The sequence below is a fragment of the Amblyomma americanum genome, chromosome 4, assembly GCF_052857255.1.
Source record: "Amblyomma americanum isolate KBUSLIRL-KWMA chromosome 4, ASM5285725v1, whole genome shotgun sequence".
Taxonomy (NCBI): Eukaryota; Metazoa; Arthropoda; class Arachnida; order Ixodida; family Ixodidae; genus Amblyomma; species Amblyomma americanum.
In genome coordinates, this window is record NC_135500.1 from 118424883 (window position 1) to 118450533 (window position 25651).

At 49.0% G+C, this 25651-nt stretch overlaps 1 protein-coding gene across 3 annotated transcripts in view; it reads right to left on the reverse strand.

Moving 5' to 3' along the window:
* Positions 1-25651, reverse strand: part of LOC144128268 (sodium- and chloride-dependent glycine transporter 1-like) — a 100662-nt gene that overhangs the window by 68987 nt on the left and 6024 nt on the right. Inside the window, exon 1 of one of the 3 annotated variants that reach the window (XM_077661549.1) lies at positions 23024-23163. The exons of the other annotated variants lie outside the window; for them this stretch is intronic. Coding sequence (XP_077517675.1) covers positions 23024-23029 — 6 coding nt within the window. The 5' untranslated portion in view covers positions 23030-23163. Of the gene's footprint in view, positions 1-23023; positions 23164-25651 lie in introns of those variants that run through there. 3 annotated transcript variants of the gene reach the window in all.

A 25651-nucleotide genomic window follows, 5' to 3' on the forward strand; every position in this document is an offset into this window, starting at 1 on the left:
CTCCGCCCGCTTCCGCTCCAGTTGAAAACCAATGGTACTGAAGTTTCTACGCAATTGCAAATAAACTTGCTTACAAAATTTCCCTCCAAACATGAATACCTGCGGGGGTTTGGAATACCTACTGCGAAGCACCGCACCGGCACAACTCAGTGCAACTGCAACTGACCGGTCTGGCTCACGGATATCACCGAAATTTCGGACCGCTGATTCTCAGTGACACTCTGTAATTTTTGCATACTTAGCATCGTGTCTTAAACAAAAAAATTCCTCTTCACACGTAGGCCAAAGACAACCAGAATGCCTTTGAGGTTGACTAGTGCGAATGTCACTCCTGTCACTTCTCTGTCCCGTAGGACCTAAAATTCTTCGAGGTTTTTCTTGTATTGATTTGGCAGTCCTTCCAGCACTGCCTAAGACACGAGCAACTGCTACTCAGTTTCATTCACGAATCGTCTCACCGGATCAGACAAGCGGAATGGGGGAAGGGGGGGGGGGGGGGGGCTTAAAAGCGGCCGCCCGCCCGACTGGCACCTCCGTGACGGCCAGACGAGGACGAAGAAATTGGTGAGAATCGGCAGTTCCCAGCGAGGCCAGAAGCAAAGAAAGGACAGCGGCGACGTTCGCTGACGCGTGAAGGCAGCAACGCTGATTGCGACTTCTGGCATTGAAGATCGATGATCCACTTAGATATCGACAGTCGGACCCGTGGCAGCCGCGTGTCGAAACAGTGCTGCAGCGGCCGAGGTGATCCAGTGCCCTCCGCGGACGTCGCACCCGCGGCTTTTTCAATTGCCGCTGACCTTTTCTGTTCATTCACCGAGACACGGCCTCGCGGGTGGAAGACGCGTGAGCGTGTGTGCGTGTATGTGCGGCCGCCGGCGGCGAGCAGGCACTCCTAAAGACTACGGGGCTCCGTAGCCCACGACCGGTTCCTCGCTTCTGGTGAAAGTGGAGGGCGTCTGGTCTCGGGACCTTCCCTCCTCCCCCCCCCCCCTCCTCTCTCTCCTCATTCCTCGTCGTGAGGTGCCGACGACCCGTGAGGCAGCGGGAGATGACAGCTCTGATATGATGCATAGCAACAATGTATATATGCATTGTATACGGCGCGCTTCGCGGGTGGTGGTGAATGGCTTGGAAGCGAGCGGCACCAAGCGTTGCGCTGAGGCTCTCTATACTCGGCTATGATTTGCTGAGAGGAAGGGTGTCGCTGGCCTGCGATTCTGCGGCGGCGTTAAAAACTCGACAGTTTGCGTGGACTACTTCCCCGGCCGTTGTCGGACGTAATCCAGAACTGCTTGTCGCGACATTTGGTCAAGACAGCGCTGGCGCAAGACTTCTGGATGCAACTTTAGACTACCAGGGCGGTACCATAGCCGGACTGAAATCAAATACGTTATTACCGTGTCTTCAGCAACTTCTCAACTTGGAGAAATACGAGCACGTATTCTAACCATATTTACTTGTGGTTTGGTGTAGTTTGCGGGTGTTGGAAGAGAGAAAAATGATTCCAATAACACCGGGTGGTGTTCCACATGCAGCTGTCGCTTAAATAAAAATTTAACAGTGATGGCTCTTAGATGCATCAGCAGAGCATAATGTGACCTGCAAAGCAATGCCTGCGGTCTGTGCTCGGATTCCCTTTTGGGCACTGCCTGGAGATGTAGGGCAATACAACTGAATGAAGAAAGGGGAAAAGAAAGGCGCGGATGTCAACAGGATGAAGCTTCCTTTAGAGGGAGAGGGACGAGAGTACAATAAGGGGAATAGAGGGGAGAGAGAGAGAGAAGGATGAAGTAAGAATGAAGCACGTAAATAACCGACACGAGAAATAACTGACGCAATCACGGCGCCCTCAGGAAGCGCGGCAGTGCTTTGGCAAGCGTTCAGCGCTCACGACCGGTGGCGCCATCCTCCGACGATTTCGATCTCCACTAACGGGAGAGCATCAAGACGGCTGAGTGAACAGTCTAGTTAGCAATGACTGCCCCTCCGTACTGGACAGGGGATTTTCACAGAGCAGATGCTCTATTGTCTCATTGCCGCCGCGGGTGAAGCAGCCAAGTTGCTTCTCATTGCAGCAGGCAAGCGGGAAGACGGAGCAGTAGGTCAGGCTCCGGAGGAAGCTGACGTAGATTGAAAACTTGGCCCGAGTTCCACGAGGTAGGCGCATGAACTCCCACGCAAGCATGTGGATCCTACCATTCCCGAGATAGGGGTGGAGAGTGCGCACCCTCGTAAAGACCATCACTAAGGGCAGTCCAGAATGGGGTCGTCCGAGCGGCAGTTTTCTGTGATTCCATTATGCCCCGGCAGCCATTGTTGTGGTGTATTGCGTCCTTCGATGATGGCAGTTTGAGGTAGTTGCATGAAGAACGTTCAATACAGAGCTGCCACCAATATTGTGCTGCGCAATATGTTGTCATAAAAGATAACACAGTGCTCCGACGAGCGTAACCCTGAAACTCTACTGTACATTTTTCCGAAAGACATTCTGTATAGCACGAAAAAATCACAAAAGCAGCGCATGCGCAGAGCTGACCTTTCTCCGCTTGGACAACGCTATTGAATACAGCCATCGTAGCTTAATAACATGAAAAAAAAAGGCTGAAGAAACGCCACCCAAATGCGGAATTTCGCACGTAAGAATAATTTTCAACGTTCAAGCGGAGTATAATGAATCTCTTATTTTGCTGCTGCTGCTGATGATTTTTTTATGGTGCAAAGGCATCTGTGTCCCAAGAGCGCCATGGCACAAGGTATTTTTCTTCTGCTCAAGGTAGAGTCAAAGACCTATTTTCAAAGCATTTAACCCTGAATAAGCCGAGCACCAGACCAGGGGAAAGCTGTGCCCACTGTATCAACGGTGGGTACCCGGCGGCACTGGGGATCGAACCCCCCACCTCCCGCATGCGAGGCGGATGCTCAAACCAATAGGCCACCGCTGCGGTGCTCTATTATTTTGCTTCGGAACACTGAAACTGAATGGGAAACTTTATACCGTACGTGCGTTTTTATTTTCGTGTTTTCTTAGTTTTTTATTTTCCGGTCATGTTACTTCTGCAGCATTTTTACCTACTCAAAGCATCACGTCGGCCCTTTCGGCACGACAGCAAAAGGCTGTAGAGTTTAAATTTTATCGTATCTGCAAGCTTGGGCACCACCTAATAGCGTAAGTGTTTTCACTTCCTGCAAGGGAACGCTGAACAAGCAGCCCGTCTGCAGAATCGTATATTACTTGGTGTGAAGCCGCAAGTCCACCCCTACGTGGTTTTCTGCACTATGTTGCCGCAACCGTCGGCATCAGCAGCTAAATAAGCCGCTAGAGTCCAGCTGCTTCTGATGCAATAATGAGCAACTAGAGAGCCCAGATTTTCAGTGAGGCAAGTTAGAACTTGCCACGCTTAAGTCTGCTGGAGCGTACAATTACCCACATCCTAAACACGAACACGGCAGCACCTTAGTTCATCAGTATCTCCTTTTTATTATGACTCATGCTTCTTCCCTCCCCCATTGTGGAATAGGGGGCCTGCGACATCATTCACCGGCCAACCTTTTCACTTTCATTCGCTTTAAAAACTTCTCTCTCTCCCTGAAAACTCCTTGTCCTTTCTCCGGCAGATGGCGCAAGGCTGTTCCCAGCACCGTTCGCCGTACTGGTTATATAAGTTCGTCTTTTCCTCTAACCAGGAAATTTTGCTTTCTGCAGCCTGTGTGTATTGCTTAGGGCCGCTAAAAGCGCGTCTTGGGTTTCAAGTTTAGCGAGTTCACCATTGAGCCTGCACGCTAGGGGGAGCACTGTCCTCTCTCTCCACTTTCCCCCAGCTGCTGCAGTTCGTGGCAGACTTCCCCTATTTACGGCGGAATGGGTCGGCCCAAGCAGCCGGTCTAAAAACAGCACGTAAATATTTTTGGATTGCGCCAGCGGATGACGTCACGCTGGCATTGGCCTCAGCGGCGCCACCAGAGGGCGACGCGAACCTCAGGCACTGATATACAGCGGCACGTTGGCGAGAGGCGTGCTCGTGACGTCACGGCACCAGAATCCTGCCGGAGTTCTCGCCGAAGCGGCACCGTAGGCCACGCCCCTACTCTGTGCAACTTTCTTCACCCCACGAAGTTCGCTGTTCGCGCTGAGTTTTTATCGTTGCACAACTCTTGCTGGCGGGAGTATGAAATGAAATAAACTTGCGAAAGAAGGCTCGCTTGTGTTTTCTCGCGCAGTTTACGACGCAACAGGAATGTCACCGGAAGCAACATACAGGCTGCACTAAATGCGTGTTGGGCATGGATGTTTATTGTCTCAGTTTGCGTGCGTGCGTGCGGTGTGTGTGTGTGTGTGTGTGCGTGCGTGTGTGTGTGTGTGTGTGTGTGTGTGTGTGTGTGTGTGTGTGTGTGTGTGTGCGTGTGTGTGTGTGTGTGTGTGTGTGTGTGTGTGTGTGTGTGTGTGTGTGTGTGTGTGTGTGTGTGTGTGTGTGTGTGTGTGTGTGTGTGTGTGTGTGTGTGTGTGTGTGTGTGTGTGTGTGTGTTTATATTGCAGTCGTTCTGATGCGTTCTGATGACACTTCTGTTGTTTTATGTGACTCCCGCACCTGTATAGCTGACCGACAGCCAACAATGACGGGCTCACAGACAGTATAGTAACGTGCTCTCTGAAAACGTTACACAGCGAATCGCGCGACATGGGCTGTCTATGATACCCTTATAGAATCATGGCACGTGACAGTGCAATGCGACTCCTATGAATGGTCAAACAAGCGGTGCAAGTACCGATGGGAAAATCAGTGGTTTAGTGGTAAAAAAGCGTCATGTGTTAGAAAACAAATGCGTGAAATTTATACCACAACCAGTATTAAGAACAAAATGCGACTTTCCCAGTAGAAGTGTCGAGTGAAACAGATGATCAACCGTTTATTAGCCTAACGAAGGATGATAAGCATATAGGTGGATGGTAAGCAGACAGTTGAGCAATTAGATTAAAAATTCATTTGACTGTAGAGGGCGCCAGCGTCACAATGCAGCAGTGAATAGTCAGCATTAACTTTACAGGCCTTTATGCAAAAGTGGAGTTAATTTGTCTCATTATGTTAGAGATGCATCCCGAATGTGCTACACGCAGTTCAAGAGGGAATAATCTAGAGACGCTTTTTTTCATTCGCGCAATTTTAGGCATTAATCAATGCATGCAGCAGAGGTCTAGACTTCTCAGGAAGGGTGTACTGGATATTGGCAATTCAAACTCAGAGCGCAATAAGCGATCACATCTGCATTAATTAAACTAACATAACGACCGACAGGCAGCATAAGAGGGAGAACCACCGCTGTATGAGTTTTTTTTTTATTGGTGTTCGCACTACTTACTCCGAACTTCAAATGTTTAGTCTCCTTCTCTCTCTAATATATATATATATATATATATATATATATATATATATATATATATATATATATATATATATATATATATATATATATATATATATATATGTGTGTGTGTGTGTGTGTGTGTGTGTGTGTGTGTGTGTGTGTGTGTGTGTGTGTGTGTGTGTGTGTGTGTGTGTGTGTGTGTGTGTGTGTGTGTGTGTGTGTGTGTGTGTGTGTGTGTGTGTTTATATTGCAGTCGTTCTGATGCGTTCTGATGGCACTTCTGTTGTTTTATGTGACTCCCGCACCTGTATAGCTGACCGACAGCCAACAATGACGGGCTCACAGACAGTATAGTAACGTGCTCTCTGAAAACGTTACACAGCGAATCGCGCGACATGGGCTGTCTATGATACCCTTATAGAATCATGGCACGTGACAGTGCAATGCGACTCCTATGAATGGTCAAACAAGCGGTGCAAGTACCGATGGGAAAATCAGTGGTTTAGTGGTAAAAAAGCGTCATGTGTTAGAAAACAAATGCGTGAAATTTATACCACAACCAGTATTAAGAACAAAATGCGACTTTCCCAGTAGAAGTGTCGAGTGAAACAGATGATCAACCGTTTATTAGCCTAACGAAGGATGATAAGCATATAGGTGGATGGTAAGCAGACAGTTGAGCAATTAGATTAAAAATTCATTTGACTGTAGAGGGCGCCAGCGTCACAATGCAGCAGTGAATAGTCAGCATTAACTTTACAGGCCTTTATGCAAAAGTGGAGTTAATTTGTCTCATTATGTTAGAGATGCATCCCGAATGTGCTACACGCAGTTCAAGAGGGAATAATCTAGAGACGCTTTTTTTCATTCGCGCAATTTTATGCATTAATCAATGCATGCAGCAGAGGTCTAGACTTCTCAGGAAGGGTGTACTGGATATTGGCAATTCAAACTCAGAGCGCAATAAGCGATCACATCTGCATTAATTAAACTAACATAACGACCGACAGGCAGCATAAGAGGGAGAACCACCGCTGTATGAGTTTTTTTTTTATTGGTGTTCGCACTACTTACTCCGAACTTCAAATGTTTAGTCTCCTTCTCTCTCTAATATATATATATATATATATATATATATATATATATATATATATATATATATATATATATATATATATATATATATATATATGTGTGTGTGTGTGTGTGTGTGTGTGTGTGTGTGTGTGTGTGTGTGTGTGTGTGTGTGTGTGTGTGTGTGTGTGTGTGTGTGTGTATTCTCGCATTTTTATCTTCGTCCACCATACTTGTCCAGAGAAGCGAAGCGTATAGTTTCCTCTTGGTGTTGCCGAAGTTTTCTCAAGCGCTATGTTTAATTATTTATAACCAAGCTATATGCGGGCCGTGGCGGCGAGATGGCAGCACCGGCCAGATAAATTCTGCGAATAGCATAACGGAAAGTAAATTCTGGAAAACACGAAAGCCTGAGGAAAAGAAACAAGCTAAGCTTAATCAGCGCTGGTGAAAAGGTCTCGCCTAAGAGAGCTGTCCGCCGCTTCGTCAAGCCGCTGGCTTTAACTGCAATCACATATTTCCAGAACAGGCGACCACTCACGCTTGCGAAAGCCATTTAGCGGTGAAGCTTTTTTTGCGGCAAGGTTTTTCAGTGCTGTCGCCACGGGCTGTATTCGGGCTTAAAATTTCATTCTAAGACTGCGCGGTCGTATTGCGCGCATAAATTTGATATAGACTCGACGGAAGCAAGATGACGTTAAACCCCCAGGGAAGCGTAACCAAGAAAATAACGGGGATAATGCTTCCATTCCTGAAATGGACGGAAATTCCTAAATGCCACTTACAAGAAGAGGCCATCGGAATTTTCTTCCCACCGCAGCCGTTTTTTTCCACCGCTCGCTTCCGCGAAAGGAGGTGCTAAAGACGTCTTTCCGGACAGGACGCCGATCGTTAATGCGTACATATCTGCGGCTCAAAGTTCCATTGCTCCTACGGTGGGGCAGCTACTATAGGAGTAGGGGCTATCACAGTTCTTGCGCACCTTCGCAAAAAAAAAAAGAAAGTAATGTATGAGTGGTCTAAGCACGCATCTTGAGGAGCAGGCACGAAGCCAGAATTACTGATTCATGTGACACAGCGAGCTAATGCTTTCGACGCACGCGAATAGGCATCGCGCCCTTGCCGAAGGACGTGACACAGACTTGGCCTTGCCACCCAAGTGCTTCACAGCGCCACTCTGACTGAATACCTAAGTTCTAACCTTGTTTTCCTTCTCTTTGTCCAACAGGCGTGCTTTCGACCAACCAGTGCTGTCGAAGAGAAGAAAGGAAGATCTGTGGATATGAGACCGACCTACCGAACTTCAGACGAACATACAAAGACTTACTAATGACTTCGCCGCTGCAATACCTTTTCGTTGGACTACTTCAAAGCAGAAGTTTTAGAACTGCGAGAAAGTTTAGAAATAAATTGCAGAAACATATACCAGCGCGTAGACTAGACTTCCTGCCAAAATGAGGAACCGCTGACGCGGTGTGTGTTGCAAGTCCTCCAAAATACAAAAGAAAAGGAGATACGAGAGAGTTGTTTTCATGTGTTTCATTTCGCAACACACCGTCTGCACCATCTGACAAGCGCAGTGCACATTGCTACGCATGCTTTATGACAGTACGTGTTGTTGTACCGCGTTTACACGTAGCCTATTGTATTCCCAATCCACACAATCTGCACTCTGGCACAGTCTCATCGCATCAGCCTTCTCAAGCAGGCCTTAGTTGTGTGAAAGCAACGCTCGCACCCGCATTCATCGCACCAAGGCAGTAGTATCAAACCCGACGAGCATGCCATTCGTTCGCATTCGGCGCCTGGCCTGCAGGGTCGGCACTCCTATTCCTGGCGCCGCCGCCACGGCTCGTTCTCCGATGCTGCTTTAGGTTTCACGAACCTATGCCGCGCACGAACTTTGGTAAAGGAAGCCGGCGCTTCTTGGAGAGGCGCTGCGGTTGCGGCGGCAGCGGCTGGGATCCAAACGTTTCCTATGAATGGGGGGTGTGTGCCACCGTGCCTCCAAACCTCACTCTCCGCGCCATGCGCAGAAGCGCCGCCGCCATAGGAGCCTCCGGCGTGCACCAGCCGGTGAGACGGTACAGAGGAGAGACGCGGAACATTTAGCGCATGCGCACCATCAATCGATACGCGAGCAGTTCGATGTGCCCTCTCCTCTCCTCGCACCCTCCAACTTCGCCCTTTCCACGTTGAGCACGAAGCGCCGCTCGCCTCCTTCTATGTTCCTCATTTCATTGCCTCGCGGAACAGATCCGTGCTCCTCCGCTGGAGGGAAGAGTGCTTTCAGGAGCGCTCGCATGGTGGAGGAAGGCTAGTTTCTCTCGCGCCAGCGTCTGCGCTCTTTCTCTCTCAAAGCGGCAGAGCGCGCGTCGGGAGTGCGCGCGCACGCCGCGGGCCTGCGCACATGCACGTAGTGGAAAATTCCCAACCCGGGCTCTTCTTCCTTCTCCTCGCGCTCCCGACGCTGACGTCGGCGGTGACATTATTGCGCTCCCACAGCCGGAAAGGGGAGAGGGAGGCGGCCGAGCCTCCGAATCTCGGCCTTGTTCCTCTCCACCGACGCCGGGGCGCCATGCGCGCCTGGAAGCACCCTCGCGCTCCGTCTGCGGCGGACCCTCTCCGAGTGTTCGGGCGCAGCTCTTGGGGCCGCCGTCGGCGCTGCTCCTCTGCCTTGGAAGATCCGTCCGGATGCAGGGCGCCTTTTTTTCAGCGCGCCTACGTCGCCGACCGTCCTAGTGGGTGGTTCTTGAGCTGAGGAGTGGTCGGCTACGAATTTTTGTTATTTTTTTCGACGTCATTAGCGTGGAGTGAATGAACGCGAGTGGGGTAGAAAGAATCCTCCGCTGGCGGGCCGGACTTTCTGGTACTCAGGCTGGCCAAACAAAGAGTGGTGTGAAGGCAGGCTTTAGGAGTATTCTTCGGACGGCATGGTATTTCCATGGATGACGTTCTTATGCTAGTTGTGTCTCCCTATATCGCTTCTTATCATGTTAAGCATAACGGAAGCTAATAAAAAACATTATATAACGACAGAGAAAGCGATTGCTTTAATATCAGGAAGAGCGAAGAGGTTGACAGAACGAACATGTGCATGTGACCTGTGCCTCTACATCCGAAAAGGGAAGCCTTCCTAGTCTTTTCTAGAAGTTACGAACAACCGTGAAATGTCCGAGGTTCCTCTTCTGCATAGTGAATACCCTTTAGCCTCAGGGTCCGCTTAATTCATGATGCGAGCCTCCTCGCTTCGCCATTTACCGTCATTCGCAGCGATACCAAGTATCGTTTTTCATCGTCAACACGTTCCCTCCTTTTTCGCCAAGCGGCGACTTGGCTAAAGGCGTTGCCGGCACCGAGGACCTCGATTAACCATCACGATTTCCAGTTATGACCCCGATGCCCGCATCCTGTTGCAAAGTTGCATCCCTGCTCTGAGCGGCAACAGCTTACACGGTAGTCATTAATCACGAAGGCACTCGAGGTAGCCTGCGCTGGTGTGGAGCATGATGTACAAAGCAAGAGGCGTTGAACCGGCAGTTCATCACGCGACAGCTGCCTCTGTTTAACATAATAATAGGGAAGTTCGTGCAGCTCTAATCGATCATTATAATAAGCTCGAACGTGGCTAAGTTTGTCGAGGCGCAGACGTAACGCATTCTAATTCTTTCCTCTCCCCTCACCGTGCGAAGCCTGCCTTTCTGGGTAGATAACACTAAGCGTACCTCTAGCTTTTATTGTTAGGATGGCAGCTTTCTGCACAATTCAGTGAACTTGGTACGGGACTCCGCATGTTTTCTAGGTTCAAAACACTCGTACTAAATGCTTCTTCCCAGATTTACTTGGATTGAGAGCTTGTACAGTAAATACGTGCGTTTAATTATTTAGTTTTTGCCTGCCGCTGTGCAGACAGGAAAAGGCGCATAACAATTTTGAAGGCGTCCAGAGCCAGAAGTACGATCTTCTATATAGGTCACAATTAATGTGACAAAATCCTAATAGTGAGTCATTGCATCTTTCCTCCAAGTTCCAAGCACATTGCATGCACGAGGTTATGAGCCACCGGGCTTTAAAGCATATGAATAATGGACGACCACTTCCTGGCGACGAAGACTGAGACGAGAAAGTGCTGGGCGATGATTTCGAAAACATGTCACGCAGATAGCCGGTCAATATCTCGGCCGCCGGTCAAGAGGTTTAATGACCAGGCGCAGTTGCACAACAGACGTGAAGAAAGCAAAATAATCTCATCTAGACGTTTCCTTTTTCGTCTAGCTATAAGAGCGCGCCTATGCGGATATGTATCGATAAGTGCCGATAAGAACTGTCGCACCCGTGAACACTCGTGACCGCGTGAATAATGTGTTGAAGTGGTGAGCCACGCTGTCTGTAGTACACAAGAGATAGACATGCGCAAAGTCATGTGCGTGTGCGAGCTTGCATGTGTATGTTCTATTCACTGTGATTTGTACAGTTATTGTTTTTCTAGCACGCTAACCCTCTGTATAGGCGGCTATTTAGGCTGCAGCTAGGCCTTTCAGGTATACGAAAGGCAAGAAAAAGTAAATAGTCCCCTGGTTTCTAAAAAGGATCTTCGCTCGTAAATGCGAGGAAGCGTCAGTTGGGCCCAAGAGTCAAAACTCTGGGTATCGGTTCTTCGAGCAGCAGCTAGCGGTGGAATGGGTACTGTTCTTTCCTGTCTTCGAGGAAGCAGACAGCGACCGCAGGATGCTTCACGGAAAAGAAAAGAAAGTCAGCAAGCAATGCCGGTTTTCCTTTCCTGGATTACGAGTCGCGATCGATAACCAGATGGCGAAAGAGTCGGCCACAGTACTTGATCCTCTTTAACGACGCACGGCATCGTTTCCTTCACGAATTCACTTAAGATTGCACTGAGTGCACTGGTACCTACCCCGGTGCTTGCAAATGAAAGTGTATTAACGTTTGCATGGCACTGCAGGTGCACATTTGTTTGCGGATAATTACCACAGTGAGTCACACCAACGTTGTAGCTGACACAGTATTGGTCATCTTGAAGTCGGATCCTAGTATCAACAGGCCCCGGTTTCGTGTGTCTGCCTCGCTCCTGTCTTTCTGATTTCCTTCTCGATGGTGAAATTAACAAAGAAATTAACTTCTCCGATTGATCGTTTGTAAATACTTTATAAATATTGCATATGAATAATAACAAACAAACATATAAGGGAATGAAGGCACGGAGGTCTATTTTAATGTCTAGGGGAAAAATGCAAAACAAACATGCCAAAGACAACGGAAAAGTGCAGGACACACGCTGTAGCCTAAAATCTTCAGTTCCATGGAACAAGCGCTGGCAGTCAGAGCGACCCATAAAAAGCCACAAATAAATAACCGCACGACCTTACAAAGACGTCGTGTCCTCCAGAACTGTCATGGAAAAACATATCATACGTGACAGTTACAACCAAGCCTCGTGCGCTTGATTTGCGACCTCGTATGCAGCTCTGTGATTGCCAGGGCTAGTCCCACGACACTGAAACTGCCACGTGACAGCCTTAGTCGTGTGTTTCATCATTCGTCGTGTGCACATTTTGCGTTTGACCCCCTAAACACATAATTCTAACCCAACCTTCCCTATAGAGTACTTCACCCTCTTACACCGTCATCATAATCTTAATGGATATTGTCTTCGTCACAACCGCCAACATCGTAGTAATCGTAATTAGTAACAGTATTATTGTCGTTGTTTTTTTTTCGTTGTTAAAGGTTATGAACAAGTGCAGAAAGCGTGCTGCATAGGAACGAATAACACAGTTGAGAAAGAAGCGAAAGGACTCAATGCACAGCTGTTTGCTTCCTTTTCTCGCTCTCCGCACCTCGCTGTCAAGTCTCGACAATGCTGCAACCACACTGTGCGCGTTTGTCCGGCCTTTGGCGACCCCCCCCCCCTTTCCCACCTTCTCGAGAGCGCTCGACGTGTCTGTTCTGTCTCACGCGCAACACAATAGGTGGCGCAAGGAGTCTACATTGTACGTATGCCCGGTAAGAGGAAAAAAAAGTAAACACCCTTGAAAACGACGAGAAAATGAGGCCGGGGGGAATTTTATCGACTGTCGCATTATTCCCGCGTATGCATCGCCATCCGCAGTCGCAGTGCGCGGCGCCGGCACGCGTTGTATTGTTTTTTCCGCACGACTGGCGAGCGAGAGGTGCTGCCCAACTCGGCGAGCACTGTAGGTCAGCTCTCTCGGATTTCCTTCGGGCTTATATCTAACATGTTGCTTCATTTTCCCTCGTGGACTGATCAAAGCGAGCTTAATGAGTTAAACTCATTAAGATTAATGAGTGGTAGATCACAGAATAGAGAGAATAAGATAAGACCAGAGCGGTCGCAAATCGTCCAGTGTCTAGTATCGTATGTCCTTAATTGTGGAGACACTGCACGGACTGGCGGAAAACTAGAAAGCGCTCACATTCCCGCGGCCTCACTCCGCAGTGAGCACACTAACCATATTGCAGTTTAATAGGCCATATTTCTTCAGTTAACATTAAAAAAGTAATGCACAAAGTTCCAAGCTGGCCATCCCTGCACTATTAGATTTCCGCGCGCACACAAATACTTCACACAACATGTCGAGAAGATTTAAATAGCAGATATTGATACATTAAATACAGCTGAATTTTACACCTTGTACACTTGTTTTAGGACACAGGTGAAACACAGCATGACGTCTGTGAGCCTCATGGACGCCAAGGGACCGCTGCTGACAGCTAGGCCATATTCGCCGGCCTTTGGCGGCCGGTCTGAGATGCTGGCACTTATAGGAGGCGTGTCAGAGAGCTGTTAGACCTAGTGATCGCCGGTGGCTGTAACAACGCGCCTTACTCGTACTCGGCGTAGTGGAAAAAGTTTTCGGCGTAATGGACGTCAAATATTATTTATTGTCTACGGCGCACTAGAGGTATTGGGCGTCCAAGAAACAATTTCTGGGCTTATAAGAGCTCGTTAAAACCGCACAAAAGTGTACGGAGCTTGTACTTTTATGTTAGTGGGCTTTAAAAATAGCAGGCTAAATTACATCACTCTGTCTTCTTTGTGAAACGACAAACAAAGACCTCTTCTTCTTTCATACATACAGAATCCGCACGTGTCTTACGTCTCCTACGGACGCTTTGAGCGAAACGCTGGAGCAAGTGTTTCTGGATACCTGAGTCAGCTTTCGCTCACCGCCTAAGCTGGCGCGACGTCATCTAACCCTGCGGAAAAAAAAAATAAAAACAGCTAGTGCCCTCTCCATCCCGAGCCCATTTGACCGAGAGTAGTGAGGCGACGGCGGAAATGCACAATAAAACGCTGCGCACTCATCATTTCGCTATGCTGCCCATCAGCAAAGCTCACTGCCCCAATGATCACCTTTCCCACCTAAGTAACCATCCCGGTGGAGTTCAAACCACGCCGCTTCGACGTATTTACTCGGGCGTCAGAGCACGCGAATTCCTCGCGCGCACCCTCGCCGCAGACTGGCTGGCTTCGCGAGCGGATTTGGATTTGCACAAGGGGGGGGGGGGGGGGGGGTCGAGCGAGAAGCCCCCAAGACACTCGTATGAAGCAGCGCTGGGCAAAGAAAGTGTGTCAAAAAAAGTAAGAACACGCTCCGCGCGAAAGAGCGTCTACGTCCTGTCACGGACCAACGATCCTGTTTGACAACACGGAAACGGCCTTTGCACCCTTTCCCCCTCCCCGTCCGCTCCTTTCCTGTCTTCATGCACAGTCTGGGAAGAGCAAAGGCGTGTTGCGTGGAGAAGAAGGTATGTGGGCAGGCCAGCGGTGCCGACGGAAGGAGAGTTGATTCTCTTCTTCCACCACCGACAACAGGTCAAGCCTCGGCGCCCTCCGACAAAAAGGCCGCCGCCAACTGCTCTCGTCTGCCTCGCCCTAGGCTGGGGAGAATAGCTAGCTGGCGTACCCTTTCGTCGCGTGCTAGTGAGGATACACAACACACGGCTCGGAGCTGCTGTGCGCTGCTGTGCGCTGCTGTAACAAGGGTGTTTGCGACGTGCTTTTGTCTACGGGTGCCTCAAGAGGAAAAGCAGGTGGCTGCGGTGACTCCTGCTAGCGCGGTAGGCGCAGTGGCGATGCTTTCGCACGCGCGCGAGGCTCGATCACCTGCCGCGGAAGCTCATTGTATGCCTCTGGTGAAATAATGAGATCGATGCTCTCAGAAGCCGCGCACAAGTATACTGGGACAATTGCGTGAAACTTTGCGAGAAGACGCACTGAATAATATGAGCTGCTAAGCTAGTTAGTTTAGATTATTTAAAGGAAAATTAAAAGCGTGGGTCCCGTCTGGTGTCTCTCTTCGTGTCTTGCCTTTTATTTGCGCAGTTAATTTTCATTAGGACGCGCTGAAAAGGCGATTTTGAAAACGAGAGCACGGTGCGTTGCGCTGGTTAGGGGGGGGGGGGGGGGGGGATTAAACAATCATCAGCTTCAATCCCACATTGTGACATCCACTCCAGTATTCACGATTCAGATACGAACATTCTCTGCAAGCAATGGCTTGTTTCGTGTGAAATAAACGCAGGGCATTGCTTGCAGGTCAGTACCATTGTGCATGAACACGATACTGCCTACAAGACTCCGAAGATGCAGTCTGTCTGCGCATGCGCACTGAGGCACGTGTCCCGGTTTATTGAGAACGATCAGCCGGAGGCACGGCGCTGGAGACGTCACCGGAATATCGGTTTAAACGCGAGTAGCGAACGCCGGCCAACAGCGTGCAGAATATACGCTCTGAACAGAAAGGACTAAAGAAAGGAGTAAGCTGTCCTCCAGCTCACTCCCTTTAATAAAACGGTGTGTGCTGTAGTACAGCCTACTTCATTTGTACTCCGACGTAGGCCTATTACTGTTTAGAGTTTAGTGCGAGGTGGTCAGAAGGGGGAACTTCTCCCGCTCCAACCAGCAGCGTACATTAAGGTAAAGGCTCGTTCCTGTGACCAAAATGCAAAGCTTCGAACGAGAGTGCAAAGCTGACCAGAAACTCAAACTCAAACAGTTCGCGGTTCATAGTTCTGGAGCGCCGCGCGCGATTAGCGAACGGTCAGTGGAGCGCGCGCCGGCCTCCACAGGTTTGAACGAACGCAGACGAGAACACAGTCCACACTGCGGAGGCGGCGGCTGCCCGCGCAGAAGCAAGCTTGCCCGCCCTGCCCTGCTGCTCGCGCCAGACGGCGGCGCGCAAAGTTCAGTAAAAATGCCCTCTTTTATATTCTTGTCGATGGAACCGGTTTCGCGCACTGAGACGACGCCGCAGAGCTCCGACTCTCGGCGTCTTCGTTCCTGGCTGTGCAGGAATTTAAAGAATGTGATCGCTGGGGCCGATTACAACAGGAACTTCCAAAACAGACGACCGTTGCGAAAAATCCCGTCTAACAGCGCGCGCCGAGTTATTTATGTTCGCGTATCTTGGCAACGGCGCCGCCACGGATTGCAAGTTCGGTTGAGCACCCGAGGTTGGGTGTGTGCTGGGGGGGAGGCAGGAAGCTTGTTGGAACGGCGAAAGAGTTATCGTAGAACCCCCTAGACTGATCTTTGCTTCCTCCGTTTCCTTATTTTTGCTTCACTCCGCACGGCACTCTATATCCTATGCGAGAGAATAGGATATCGCTGAATTACGGGGCTTTGTGCGCCAGACGCGCGTCATCGTAAATGTGTTATTGGTCCTCGTGTGCGTTCTTCTTTTCCGAGTCTGCGTTTTCTCGAAAATGAATGACCGATTTGTCCTGTGTATAAAGGCACAGAGTCTAGCATCCTTTTCAATTCACAGTTACGAAGTTCCTCTATTCGAAGCATCGCTGATTAAAAAGCGTCGATTCCAGGAGAGGCGGCAGACAGAAATGCGAGTCGTGGTTTTGCAACTTCTACCTGAAAGTAGCAATAAATGTGGCCTGAAACAAGAAGTTATCAGGCGAACTCTACATTCATCAAGCTGTTTAGCGAATGAATTGAATATAATATGAAGACAAGATAGCGTTTGTCGGAGCACGCTGACTTCGAAATAGTCATGTGCCGAGCCTCCAAAAAATACCGACCAGTTTAGCCCTAACTGGTCTATCAGGCGGGCAGACAGTCGTGTTCGTACGATTCTAGAGGTGGTAGAGATTACAAAACAGCCATGCAGCCGACAAGCATTCAGTAAAACATCTCCAATACGGTGCATACGCCTACTAACAGTCTGCGACGCTATAAGCGGAGTCCTGTAAATTTAGCAAAACAAAAACAAGCTTAACGGACCCACCACGTCGACGCGATATAGCATCAATATACTCTATGATGTGTTCTAAAAGAGGCCGCTACTTAACAACTTCACACATACGAGTGAATCCAAGCAAACTCTAGTGGTTGCCTTTCTTTCTTTCTATCTTTGTCTCTTTCTTTCCACCGGCTCCCCTTTATCAATACCCTACCACTTGTGCACTTGTGGATTCTTACTCAGCCAGGCGTAAAGGGCGCGATGCCGAAATAAGAAACCGCGGATTGAAGACCCACTCCCTTTACAAGCAGGAGCGAACGCCTCCGGCGCAGCCGCTATATGTGAACAGGAAATCAAACAGCCCCTCGAGCTCCAGACTGCGTCCGAAACGGATCAGCGCCGCTGGAAGAGCAGAGAGCGCCGTCAAAACAAACCCGCTCGTTTCCCGCGCACGCGTAGGTCGCCGCTCGACATTGCTTCGCGTACGGGGAGTGGATCTCGCCTCTCGTAGAGAAGCCGCCGCGCGAGCTCCCACGCCTAGCGTATAGCCAAAGCCGGCGGGCGGGGCGATCGAGCTATAAAAGCACCCTTCGAGCTGCTAAGGCGCTTTTACAAAGCGTGTGCGCACCCTGTCTATATTTAGGGGAGGGGGTGTGAAACACGTGCCTGGCCCCCTAGCGAGAAACAAAATAAAAACGTGTAGTACGCAAATGGGCGTAGCTTTCTTGCTGGGTCCCAACGTCGACGGCATGTGTACTACTACGCTTGCTTCATTTCGCGTGTACGAGTGTACGACCGCCGCGTTGTAGGGTGTGGCGAAGTATAGTGGCTGGTTACGCCTGTGTAGCCGCCGTTCATTCAACAAGCTCGTTCGTTGCTTGTGCAGCGTCTTGTTCGCCACCTGTGCCACACCTCAACAAGCTCTTCCCTGGCAGGCTAGATAGACGCAGTGTTTCTCGCGACGCTGATTTAATCTTTTTTTCCGCCTTTGCCTGCCTCCTCGTTTTATCGAATAGTGTCACGAGGACAGAAAAACAAATGCTAAGCAAGACAAAGTTCGATTAATCACTCTCTGGTAGCCCTCCCTACGCGGCTGAGCTGAAATGCAGGCTCAGAGCAATTACTCCATCGCTTGGAAGTAATTACCCTTCCACTGGCTATAGGTACGCATGTATCGTTAGAATGCCGCATTTGATGCAGCTTGCAAGCGAACAGTGTATGTATATAGACAGGCAGTTTTTTTGTGTGTTTTTTTTACATCTGCGGTAGATGCTGAAGGAGAAATCGCCCTTCCATCTTATTCATCCCATATATAATATACACAGAGTGGACGCAAAGACTCCGCTGGACTTGCAAGCTCAAAGTACGGACCGACATCACGGCAATTCCTCGCTTAACTGTCATGTCCGGATCGCATAAATGTCTCCCCAGAAAGCATAACCAACTAGCTATACATGTTAAATACAAACACTTCTCGACTTTTATTCTTGCTGGTCTATGAAACTGACCTCGAAAATTGCACCACAGCCGTCCCTATCACCCATTACCGCGCTCACTCCAGGTTCGTCTTCATCACGTGACCACAGAGGGGCTCACTGTCGAAAGCGCCCACTTAAATACCCCTGACTGCTAAAGCCTACTTGGAGAGTAAATAAAGTTATAAACAAAGAAACAGCGCTCTGAAGACTTCGTAAGACTATGCAGACTTCAAAGAAAAGTATGCCACTGAATACAATCGCGAAATTTATGAAACTAGTCGAAGTACACGACTTCACAACATCCGGAAGGACTAAACGCGACATCAGAGCCTAGCGCGGCACCATCTGCCCCGCAGTCTACGAGACGAAGTTCCCCAGACCGAAAAAGGCACCGTCTGGCGCCCGGTTCATCGCTCTCTGTCGAACGACTACAGCGCCCTCTGTATCGAGCCGAGAGATAAAGCCGCAGACGCTAACCCTCAATCAGATCGCGTAAGGGAAGTGCTACACACACAGACGGCGGCAGGAAGCAAACGCCCTCCGCAGCTCATTAAAGCTCGCGCGCTGACATTGCACCCGCGCCCGGAGGAGGTCAATTAACGCAGCCTAAAACAAAAGAGAGAAAATAAACAAAAATAGAGACGCAACCGTCCGGAACACAGCACTGATAGCAGTGCCGCCGGTATTCCGACGACTTTTATGTTCTTTAGTTGTTATTTTCTTCGACACGTCGCTAAAGGATGACGCTGCAGCGTGTGTGTATACCCACCGGGTGGACGCACACGCATTCACTACATTCACTGCGCGCGCGCACACACACACACACACACACACACACACATATATATATATATATATATATATATATATTATATATATATATATATATATATATATATATATATATATATATATATATATATAGAGAGAGAGAGAGAGAGAGAGAGAGAGAGAGAGAGAGAGAGAGAGAGAAAGCTGCGATAGCTAACCCTGACGCCGTCTTCAGCGCAAAGCGCGTATACACTTAACGAAGGTCACGCCGAAACTATCCATTAGCTCTGGTATATATTCCACTCGCGGGGTCCGCAAACTCAATTTCGCCCTCGCCCGGCCAGACGTTTCCGCACAGGGCTGTATACAAGCTACAGCGAACGCTTTGCATCGTAAACAAGCCTTCCTCCTCCCCATCTAACGAGTAGAAAGGAGAGATCTCTTTACGACGTAACTGGCGTCGCGTTCGCGGACCAAGTCTCGCAAAGCCAGCGTCATGCTGCGCCTGTGCGCCCGCATCGATCACGACGTCGATCGTAGTGTGCACCTTCCCCCCCCCCCCCCCCCCCCTTCTCTAACGTGCCACAGTGGCGGAACACAGACACTGCGGGCGACTGTCTGTGCGGGGGACACGGCTAGACGCAGCTGGAGCGCCGTGTCGGGAGCACTGGCCGGCGTGGCGACGATGGGCTTCCGGCGTCGCATCGGGCGGCACGCCTCGCCGGCGCCCATCGAATCGGGGTGAGGAGGGCGCCAACTCGATTGATGCTAAGCAGGATACATTGCCGGGCCACCGCCGTGGCCGTCACACTTACATTCCTCTTCCTTCGCCAAACAAGATTGTGACGTCATCGCAGGAGACATACCACTCCGAACTGGAACCCCTCGATATTGGTTAACTGGCGACGGTTCAACTGGCCGCGATATCGATTGGCCTTCCCGGCGCATCGGGAGGACAAGGTCGATTTGATAACCACTGTGCCCTGCTGTGTTTTGCTAACTCGAGTCGAATCGATATGGTTGCGCTAAGTTTTGGCTCCAGTCCAAGCGGTTGCGGTCGATGTGCGCATTCATGAACTTGAATGTGCGCCATGAATGAGCTATTTCCCGTTATCTCCTAGCTTTACATGACACTCTCTTATTCTATAGCGGCCACCACTGAGTATGCATTACGTCACATATATGCAGATTCCCCGCTGCAATTGTTCAGATTCGTTTACATTGCCTAGCACGTTGTCGAAGATCACAGAACGTGACACGGATTGAGCTCAATTCGCAAAAACTCAATCACGAGAGCAATAGAATAGGAAAGAAAAGATGCCGAACGGTAACAATGGCCAGCACACGGCATGATGGATACACGCCAGCACGTCATCTACTTATTCGGCTTGCGTGCTCACAGAAGGCGAACAATAGACCCGCGCACATCGGCGAGCCACAACAATACGCGGATAAATTACCGATGTCAAAAGGTTCCAGTTCAGTCTCGCTTAACGTTTCATTCTTTGAAAAAATGCGCGCCCGACCTAGCGTGACAGTTTGAAAATGGTCATGGTAGTTAGTTTGTGGGGCGCGCCTGTTGCATTTTTTCAGTTTGTCTGTCTATAACGTGCAGTCAGCTCCACTACTTAGCCACATATATATTTCGCATTGTTTAGTTCCTAGCCAGCTTCTCTCGCGATCCCCTTAACCACTGTTCTACTCTGTTCTCTCCCCTCTCTATCTCTCCCTCCGTTCCCCTTCCCACATGTAGGGTAGCATACCGGGCGCTGCCTAGTTAACCTCCCTGCCTTTCTGTCTTTTTCTCCTGCGATCGCTCTTTACCACATGTGTTTGCTGCTGCTATTTCCAGTAGCCTTCTGATTTTCCTTCTCGTTTACGATGGTGATTTCCAGGGTCACAACACCACAGGTAAAGCCTAACCATATGTTCCGTGCGTTAAAATGGCAACATATGTTTGCCCTAGATTAGGCCCGAAAATTTCTCTTTCAGGCCCTTTTTGATTGCAGAAAATAGAGAAATATGCCAAATTTGGAAAAAAAAAATGAGTCAGTTGAGGTTCTTAGCGTTTTTTTAAAGGACCATAGATGCCAAATTTTTGTTTGCGTGTTTTATTCTTTCAAATAATGCGTTAGACACTAATATACATGGATCGCCGCGTGACATTCGCGTACGACGGCTGAATAGTTTATAATTAAATTTCTTCTTGACGCTGTTTCCATTTCGGTTTCATAAACGGAATGATGTCTGTGACGTGTTGTTGACCTTTAGGTGACGTGAAGCACGAAAAAAAAGGCAGTAAAACTGCTGATATGTTGTTTGTTGTCATTCCAGCTCTTGGAGCAGGTGCTGTAGATGACGATGACGAACTTTTAAGGCACAAGGGAATCTGTGGCCAAAGAGCGCCACGGGTTTTTTCTTCTACTCAAGTTGGGGTCAAAGACCCATTTCCCAAGCATTTCACCGTAAAGAAGCCGAGCACCAGGCAGGGGAATGTTGTGCCCATTGTATGACCGGTGGGTACCTGGAGGCACTGGGGATCGAACCCCGAGCCTCCTACATGCGAGGCAGATGCTTAAGTGCTGTAGAGGGTTGAAACTACGTATCAGTGTTTATATTGCAGGTTTTTTGTGCCTAACGTGACCTAAAGGTCAACTATACATCAAGGCAATCTTTCAGCTGATGAAACCGAAAGAGCATGACAGAAGAAACTCAGTTTTACATTATTTCGCGGTCGTAGGCGAATACCCCTCGGTGATCCATATATTGTAATGTCTAACACGTCATTTGAAAGCAGAAAACAAGAAACTATAATTAGGTGTCTGTAGTCCTTTAAACGCCGTTAAAATTCTCTCATCGGCGAGTTTTAGCCCTCAAATTCTCGGAAAAAGAAAACAAAATTGCATGGCTGAAACATCAGTGTGTTGCCCAAGCGTATACTTAACAGCTGCGCCATTCTAATCGGCCAACTCCACGAGGAGTTAAACCACCCGCCTACGCGCCTAAGCGCGTAGAATTCACTTCGGACTTAAGCGCCCATGTGGCTTTGCGGCATGCTTCGCGAGCTCTCAGCGAATATCGTACTCCGCCCTTGAAAAGAACGCAGACCGGAGAGCAAGTGCGCTTTCCCTCGAAGCTTTCGCCTTGACGCGGCGCGCACTCTGGCGGAAATGTTCGGCAAGTGGTGAATGAGCCTTATTTCCGCTCCGACGGGCAAGTTCGACGCTAGCATGCCACTTCCGTAGTACACGCACAAGTGTCGCTGGTGAAAAGCTAACGAGGAAATCGAAGTGCCGAGAACCCAGTGCGCCGAAGAGTTGCGAGATGTTTGCGCAAGAAGGCCTCGCGGATTGCGCTCATTCGGCCGATAACGGGAGCTGACGTGCGTCAGGGGACCTCTGCCACGCGAGTCCAAGACTATACGACAAACGAGGGGGCGGACACGGGAAATTGACGATACTGAGCGAATGTACACCTTTCCGTAATCGTCTGACGCACAGAGATGCGTCCATGGTCGACATGACGTATCTTATCGTTATGAATTATTTATATATTCACCCAGTTTTTACTCTAGTGGGGCCGGCCCCTGACGTCGCTATTGAATCAACGGAATTCGGCAGAATTAATTATTCGTGGAGGCTTAAACATGCGAGAGAAAAAAAAAAGAATGCTTTGTTTGTACCATGTGTGCGCTGTTGGAACTAGGAGAGCTTCAGAAATTCTTTTCTGAGCGGGATAAGGGCATTGTTCCACATTTAATTCCGCTTTCTTGAGATTCGTCAACTATATGTCAGAAGATGGCAGTAATATTGGAAGTCCTCACTGGCTACAAGGACTGCATCTTCCAAATGGCAAAGAGCTGCAACCCAGCGACAAGGACGGACAGATAAAGCGCAGTATTTTTTTTTCCCCAGATAAGGAAATACATGGAATAGAATCAGCTTTCTTGCTTGTTCGTTGCAAACGCGAAGTGAAATATTCTTGCGAGTTTGTAAGCCCGATATGAGTTCTACCTCTCTTGATATCTGCATACACGACAAGGTCCTTTAAACCTACTTTACCATACAAGCAAATAGAAAAGGAATTGTCATTTTCCCTTACCTTCATTATCCGTAAATGACCACGCAGTGACCAGACACAATCTCACCGAATTGCTGCGGCACAAAGGCAGCGGTTACCGCGGGCACTTCGTGACTGAAGGAATGGAAAACTCGCAGCGGAAACGAGGACTCGGTAACGGCATAAGTCTGATCGATCGTCCCGCGCAGGCGAGGGAAGCAGGAAAGAGAGAAAGTGCCTTCCCACAAGTTTCCATTCATTGCATGCGCGAACTTGAAACGCGGCGTGGCGTCGTAGTGTCTAGACGCGTGATTACCGTGACTCCGACCAACCCGTGCCGCCGAAGGCCTCATTCGTATACAGAGAGGTTCTTGGCTCCTTATCTGCGTGTCCGCATCAGACGCTACGATAGCTGGAATATAAGCCGGACACGCGCCTTGTCGCTATCGTTTAGTGTGTTTATTACGATAACGGACGCGCCAGTGTCTCATAGTAAGTAGCACGTGCCTTAGAAAGACTCTTGTTTATTCAAAGCGAAGCACTATCTACTTCCGCTGAACGTCTTAAGAGGCAAGTATAGCAGCGTTGCGCTGATAAAAATGTCTCCGATAAGCGTATATTAGGATAAACGATATATCACCTGCGCGCTGGTAACATTCCGGGAAGCGAAGCTATATGGGTGCAATCGAGAGGTATGTGACGTTACTGAAGGGTAACAGAGCTGTCGAAGGAGGAAAGGGTATAGATGAAACATTGTCCACAGTCAGCGTGGGAGACTGGAGACGTCGGCATGAAAACCGCAATGTTTTCACGTGACTTTTGCAGAGTCAGGACGAGCTTATCGAAGAAGCGAGACACTTCCCACCCACGTGACGGGGATTTTTTGCCGGTTGAAGCTTCTACCCTCCCGCCCATCCGGCCCATATAGTTGTTGCTCATCGTAACCGAAATGAAAACACTGCATCCCGCGCTGAACGTGCCGCGTGGCTGGTGACAAACATCTTTCTCGAAATAGAGCAATATTGTGTTGGCCTGTGGAAATACGCTGGCCTCGACTTGTCTCGGCAGTCGTTAAATACGCGCTTAAGTGCTCAGCGCGGTCGAGCTGCTGCGAGACAAGTGGCAATAGAGCCATGGGACAACGGGCACAGAAATTAAGCTGGCAAGCAAAGCAAAAAGAAATTGCCGCGTGTGAATACATGAGACATCGTGGTGTTACAGAGAGTTACGACAAAACGGACATTGCAACCACTTTCGCTTTATACATTCCTCAGCGAAATACTTGCATTTTCAAGAACAGGAGTAGCTCACTTCTTTCATTGAATAATAATAATAATAATAATAATAATAATAATAATAATAATAATAATAATAATAATAATAATAACAATAATAATAATTGGTTTTGGGGGAAAGGAAATGGCGCAGTATCTGTCTCATGTATCGTTGGACACCTGAACCACGCCGTAAGAGAAGGGATAAAGGAAGGAGTGAAAGAAGAAAGGAAGAGAGAGGTGCTGTAGTGGAGGGCTCCGGAATAATTTCGACCACCTGGGGATCTTTACCGTGCACTGGCATCGCCCAGCACACGGGCGTCTTAGCGTTTTTCCTCCATAAAAACGCAGCCGCCGCGGCCGGGTTCGAACCCGGGAACTCCGGATCAGTAGTCGAGCGCCCTATCCACTAAGCCACTGCGGCGGGTTGCATTGAAGGAGCAAAACTTCTTGTTTTACGCCAACGTGAAAAAAGTCGCCCATCTGGGGAGCGGCCGACGGTAAGAGAGCTCTATTAGGTGCATGCGGTTACAATGTTAACTCCGCGATTTTCTCAAAGGCAATAAGTGGCAACCATGGAAACAACTTCAAACCCTTAAGGAGAGTAAGGCATTGATTTAGTCATTTTGAATAGCAGGCAAATGGGGCAGGTTGCACGCGACTGTGTCACCTGTGGTCATGATCACGTGGTCTTATGGACTTAGGAGCCCTCATATAGCAATTGTTTTGGGTGAGGCGCTATTGCTGTTTTCAATTTTTTGCCCTTAAAATTCGTGAAAAGTGTTTAAATCCTTTGCTTTCTTCGCGCACGTTATTTGCTGTTCCCTTGAACTAAAGGAAACCAACCTGCCAGCTGAACCGACTCTCTCACACTATAGCTATCTCCTAGCACGTGCAATACATGTACGTCCACATCTCCAAACGACTGACAGCTAGTTTCCCGCGTGCTTTAATTTTCACAACGTCAGAAACTTGTTATGCCCTATAAAATGGAAGCATTAGCGAACGTCTCTCTGCAGGGGGCGCATTCCGCCTGTCGTCTCTCTTCGTTCCATGTCCATGGCTTGTTTCGGCTTGCGAAGCCCTCAGTTTTGTACGACTTTATTTTGACCGCCGTTTGCGCAGAGGCCGAGCTCTGAGCGATTTATCAACATCCCGACGGCGCACTAACCCGGCCACGGTCGTCGGCGGCAAAAATCAGCTATAGGGCATTACAAAAGCGCGCCTATATTGTAAATGTAGAGGCATGTGTTGGGGCCAACCGCGGCAAAACAGCGCTCGCGCTTCTCTTCTCTGGGCATTAAATTATCCTATTTTTTGTTTTAATTTTAATCCCTTTATCTCTCTCTGTCAACTCCATGTCCAGCCGCCTGAATTCCGAGGCTTGCATTGCCAA